The 5,976-nt window shown below is 38.8% G+C and overlaps 1 protein-coding gene across 1 annotated transcript; it reads left to right on the forward strand.

Annotated features, from left to right (window-relative positions):
• Window positions 1-1,469: 1,469 nt before the first annotated feature.
• On the forward strand, window positions 1,470-4,143 carry LOC100561584 (olfactory receptor 14A16). Its single transcript, XM_003224572.4, has one exon. The coding sequence runs from the start codon at window positions 1,998-2,000 to the stop codon at window positions 2,994-2,996; it is 999 nt and encodes a 332-aa protein (XP_003224620.4). The 5' UTR covers window positions 1,470-1,997; the 3' UTR covers window positions 2,997-4,143.
• The last annotated feature ends 1,833 nt before the right edge of the window (window positions 4,144-5,976 follow it).

The raw sequence follows: 5,976 nt of genomic DNA on the forward strand, positions 1-5,976 counted from the left end.
CCATTCCATAACTCAATAGTGTCTTCAGTTTGCACAAACCTATTATATAGCTCTACTGTGATAGATATGTTAAGTACTTTAGATAGCATCTAATAATGTCAGAAGAACCAATTCTTTTGTTTGTTTATTTATTGCTAAGCAGTTATTAACTGGAGTGAGAGAGAATCATTGTTCTACTGCTTATGTAGGATGATCTTTGGAATTTGCCTTGAATGGCAAATTGTCACTATGCTTGCTGCAAGAGTTAGAGTGCCTATTTGCCACCCATTGGCAGAAACTGTAGTCTTTGCACATAACCAGGCATGGAAGACATTTCAAACCGTCCTTTTGTCTTTTAGAAATGTCTAATGTTTGGGAAGTTTTTCCTATCTGCATCCACCTGTTAAAGGAAGAGTGTAAACCAAAATGGTGCTGATGTGCTTTGGACATTTTTAAATAATCAAGAGAAGTCTAGTGTTGTTTCTGGTATTCGTAGGAATCTTCCAAAACCATATTGAGATCATTGTAGATTATAAATATCCACACTGGTGGACTGCAAATATATGATGTGGCAAGGGCAGATCCTTATGAATCTTCTTCTGACAACAGGAATTTCATTTGGGGCTTGAATGTCTGGTGGGAGTTCAAACAATAATTCTCCTCTGTTACTAATATAAATCCGAGGTGAAGAGGAATTCAGAGGGCTTATAGTGCTTGCATCTTTTGGACAGGAATATAACATGGTTGGCTATGCCAGTAGACATAATGAGATTGCTATTTGAGAAAACATTTCAATGGCCATGGACAGGGAATAATCTGTTTTTAAATCATTATGATATCATAAGAGATGGGGTAGAGATAATGGTGAAGTGTTCCTGGAAAGTGCTCTGAAATGACTGCAACAACTTGCTTTGGCAATCTTTGAGAAAGGAAAATAAAAAGCTTTCACAAATGTTCTTGGCCGTGGAAAGAAAAGATGTCACAAATTATCTCCATTTGTTATAAGAGTGTTTGCATTTTCATGGGACTATTATTATTACTTGCATTTCAGGAAAACATTGTGGAAAAAATTGGTAAGATCCTGCACCATCAGATTTAACTATGCATGCATTTGCAGTAAAAAAATTTTAATGAAGTTTGACACCACTTTAACTGTGATGGGTCAATGCAATAGAATCATGGGATTTGTAGTTTTACAAGGCCTTTTGGCTTCTCTGCCAAAGCATACTGGTGCCCTACCAAACTAAGAATTCCAGGATTACATAGCATTGTGCCATATCATTTAAAGTAATGTCATACTGCATTAATTCTACATTAATGCATTCAATAATAATAATAAGAATACTTTTTATACCCAGCCCCATCTCCCAAAAAGGGATTCCGAGCCGCTTACAAGCCCATGACAATGGAGTTCCACTGACGCAGCTATACCTGACAATGCCACTCCCACCAAACTTACCTTTTCATCTAGATCAGTGGTTCTCAAACTGTAGGTCCACAGATGTTTTGGCCTTCAGCTCCCAGAAATCGTAACAGCTGCTAAACTGACTGGCATTTCTGGGAGTTGTAGGCCAAAACACCTGGGGACCCACAGGTTAAGAACCACTAATCTTGAGAGTGTTTATACTGAAGGTTTTCTGAGACCCTGCAGATTGGGCCACTCCGAAATGATGTATCCTCCACATGGGTCCTGCCACAACTGCTTGTCTCAATGTGCCTTTTCACATGATCTGAATAGTGCTGAATAGTCATTTTCCAGCACTCCAATTTGCAGTGTCTCAAACTCATGGCTGATGTGTTGCCTAAAGGTTTTGGGGGCCCATTCCATCACTAATGACTGTAAAACTGAACTCTTAAAATTATTAGATAAGTCTGATTATGATCTCATAACTATTTAAAGGATGGCAACATAAAAATGGGATAAACAATGAACAATCTTTATTGTTTCAAAATAAATCTTACTCTAATTTTGCTTTTTTTCCCCTCTACAGAAGTGCAGTAAAGAACCATAGAAGGAAATGACAAATGCAAGTTCCATTGCAACTTTTCTTCTTCTGGGTTTTTCTGACACTCACGAACAAAATATTATGTACTTCTTCCTTCTTTTATTGATTTATTTGGTAGTCTTGATGGCAAATTTTCTAATAATGTCAGCTGTTTTCCTGGAACAAAAGCTTCATACTCCCATGTACTTTTTCTTGGTTAATTTATCTGTTGTGGACCTTGGTTCTATTTCTGTCACCATTCCCAAAGCAATGATTAATTCTTTCTTGCACACTAGAGATATTTCATATTCTGGCTGCGTTGTACAAGTATTTTCTTTGTTTTTTTTCTTGATATCTGATTTGTTCCTCCTCACAGGCATGGCATATGATAGATATGTTGCCATCTGTGACCCACTGCACTACGAAACTGTGATGAACATAAAAGTTTGCATTCAACTGGCAGCCAGTGCATGGATAGCTGGTCTTCTTTATTCAGCTTTGCACACTAGTAGCACTTTTGCCATTACATTTTGTTCCAACATCATCAATCAGTTCTTTTGTGAAATCCCACAACTACTGAAAATTTCCTGCGATAATATGTATCTCATTGAAGTTGGAGTCATTGTTTTTAGTATATTTATAGTTTTCCCTTGTTTTGGTTTTATAGTTGTTTCATATGTGCAGATTTTCAAGACTGTGCTACGAATCCCCACTACTCACGGACGAAGCAAGGCCTTCTCAACATGCCTGCCCCATCTTATTGTTGTTTCCTTGTTTATTGGTACTGGAAGCATTGCCTATCTGAAGCCTGTTTCAGGATCTTCTTCAGAGGTGGATGTGATTGTGACTGTATTATACTCTGTTGTGCCTCCTTTGATGAATCCAATTATTTACACTATGAGGAACCGGGACATCAAAAAAGCACTTTGGAAAATGCTTGCATGTGGGATTTCTTCTGGGTATCAAGGAAGTTCTTTTATTTTTACTTTCATGTCTAGCCTTGTTAGGCCTATTTTTAAAATACATAGTTGATTTTCAATACCTTATGTCATAGAACACACATACACACACAATACTGAAGAGAAGTTTGGACACCTTTTTAAAAATTTAAAGCAAACAAAAACAAATCTTACATGCTTTAAGTTCTAATTAAATATACTTGATATTGTATCAAATTGTGTTAAAATTGAATCCAGAATGTAATCTTTCTAAAGAAGGTCCCTTAAAGGATATGGAATTTCAAATCACAACTACAGTAGAGTCTCACTTATCGAACACTCACTTATCCAACGTTCTGGATTATCCAATGCATTTTTGTAGTCAATGTTTTCAATACATCGTGATATTTTGGTGCTAAATTCGTAAAAACTCTAGTTACTACATATCATCACTGCGTATTGAACAACCTTTTTTGTCAAATTTGTTGTATGACATGTTTTGGTGCTTAATTTGTAATATCGTAACCTAATTTGATGTTTAATAGGCTTTTCCTTAATCCCTCCTTATTATCAAACATATTTGCTTATCCAACGTTCTGCCGGCCCGTTTATGTTGGATAAGTGAGACTCTACTGTAACTTCAATCCCATTTGTTTTAATTTAACATAATGGCACCAGATTTATCTGATTTTGGACACTAAGCAGGATCAACACTGGTTAGTACTTGAGTGAGAGACTGGCAAAGAATACCAGTGGCTGTCTGACATATTTCAGAGGAAGGACCTGGCAACACCACCTGAGTATTTATTTCCTATGAAAATCCTATGTGTGGTTGCACACACTATCAGCAATATTAGCAATCTGAGGTTGGATCTACACCATTAATATTATCCAGTTTCAAGTGCAAATCACCTGCATTGAATTAGATTATATGTGTCTACACAGTTCAATGTATTTAATCTGCATTCTGAAACTGGATTGTATGGCAGTGTAGATCTAGCCTTAATCCAGAAAGTAAGGGTTTGCTTCCACAAATATACTGAATCAAACTGTACCAAGGCGCTTTGAAGAGAGTAATATAATTGATCAATACTATTTTTCTGCACCAGAAATGAAGGCTTAGGGCTTCGATAGCTTCATATGACTGTTAGAAATCTATAACCGTCCTTGTGACTATGACTGACCTAAAACATTGTATTGCTTATGATGAAAAATAAAATGGAAGTTTCTTCCCATTCCACATAGAACTGCCATCTGGACTGGTTGTTGTATATTTCTTTAATACTGGTGATGGGGTAGTCTTTCCCACTGTTTTGCTAAGGCAGTAAGTTAGCTAGGTTGGAGTGAAGTTCAGACTGTATGGCATAAGTCACTCTTTGAACATTTTACTATTGCATTTCAGTTTATGGGCTTGTTTACACTGACAGCAAAAAATGAAGAATCCTAGAAGCCACTACTTTTTTTCTTCTAGTGTTTTCCATGATGTCCAGGGACTTCTGATCCTTAACATGGGGTAAACCAGGTTGAACCAGTTTAGCCTCATGCTAAGTAAAACTGGGGAATGCTCCAGAATTTTGGAAAACCTCTGGAGCGGCCTCACACTTTGGTCAGAGTGTGCAGCAGACCAGCTCCAGTGTAATCAGGTCTACTGTCCATATGGGCTGCCACTGCCCCTTTCCCTGTGTTCTTCAGGGAAAAAGGGTCTGGACTGAGAGCACTTCCAGATATGGTGAAAACCCAGGCCAAAGCAAGTTAAAAATCCTGCTTTGGCCTGGGTTTTTGTCACCATGCTCACCCAAAAACCTGAAGTTTTCCCAGTTGGGTATCCCCATGCCATCCCAGTTAATGTCCAGGAGGACATGGGGCCACCCAATCTCCTCTACAGAGGCCTCTTTTAATTTTAAGAGGTATTTGGGGGGGGGGGGGTTGGGGAAGAGGTGAGTACCTTCCTCATTTCTCCAGGCTCACAGGGCCTGAAGAACCGAGATGGGCTGTGGGGGGGGGGTGACCCCTGGGTAGCTGCAGGACTATCCAGTAGTCAGGTCCCACTGGGCCCATACCCCATTAGATCCGGGCCTTTGAGGAAGGCCCTGGTCTAATGGGGTATCTGATTAATTTGTGACAAAGCATGATTTTCCTGCTTTGTCCCTAATTAATCCTCTCTTGCTGGAGACTTTGTTTGGACACCTCTGGTAAACGTCTGACAGGGCTTGCATTTTAGCCCCTGTCTGGAGGGCCCTGTTTATGGACTGCTGCAGAGCTCAGTGAGAGCTCCTAGCTGATGTGAGTGCCTTATTGATATCAGCAAATGTGTCTACCCATTGGATCCTACTAGACTCCAAAAATTGACATACCGTATATACTCGAAGATAAGCCAAGTTTTTTAAATCTCTTTTTTGGGGCTGAAAAAGCCTCCCCCGGCATATAATCGGGTCAAGGTCAAGCCAGCAGCAGAGCCTGGAGGACACAGTATGTTTTCTTTTCCAAAACCTCCCTTCTCCGCTTTTCCTCCCAGGCGGAAGTTATCTTATTTTTTAAGAGAGAGAGGGACAAGGAGGGAATGTTTTTAAAAGTGAAAGGAGAGTGAGTGACAGAACCTCTTGCAAGCTAGGAAGAAGAAAAAGATTGCATGGTGGAAGGGGAAGAAAAAGAGACTCTTGCAAATTTACAGGATTTATTATTATTATTATTATTATTATTATTATTATTATTATTACTATTGCAAGAACGTTTGAGTCAAAAGGGAGGGAAAGGAGAGCAACAGAAGGTGTGTATTTCTTTTTAGTCCTAAGGAAACAAAAATGGAGTGGGTTTTTTTGGGAGAGGGAGGGAAGTTTTAAAAAGCCTTTTCTGGCTATTTTTAGAGTTTGAAAAGGGAGAAATAAAAGAGGTGGGAAAGGGGAGGAGAAAAGAGGCCAAAGTTGTTTTTAGGAGGGCTTTGCTTGCATTTCTTCCTTGGGCAAATACATGCCCCAAAGCTTGTACATAATATATAGATTTCCCCCTACAAATACATTAATTTAATATAAGAATTTTCCCCTCACATGTTTGCAAGTCTCTGCAAGTCCTATAAA

The sequence above is a fragment of the Anolis carolinensis genome, chromosome 6, assembly GCF_035594765.1.
Source record: "Anolis carolinensis isolate JA03-04 chromosome 6, rAnoCar3.1.pri, whole genome shotgun sequence".
Classification (NCBI taxonomy): Eukaryota; Metazoa; Chordata; class Lepidosauria; order Squamata; family Dactyloidae; genus Anolis; species Anolis carolinensis.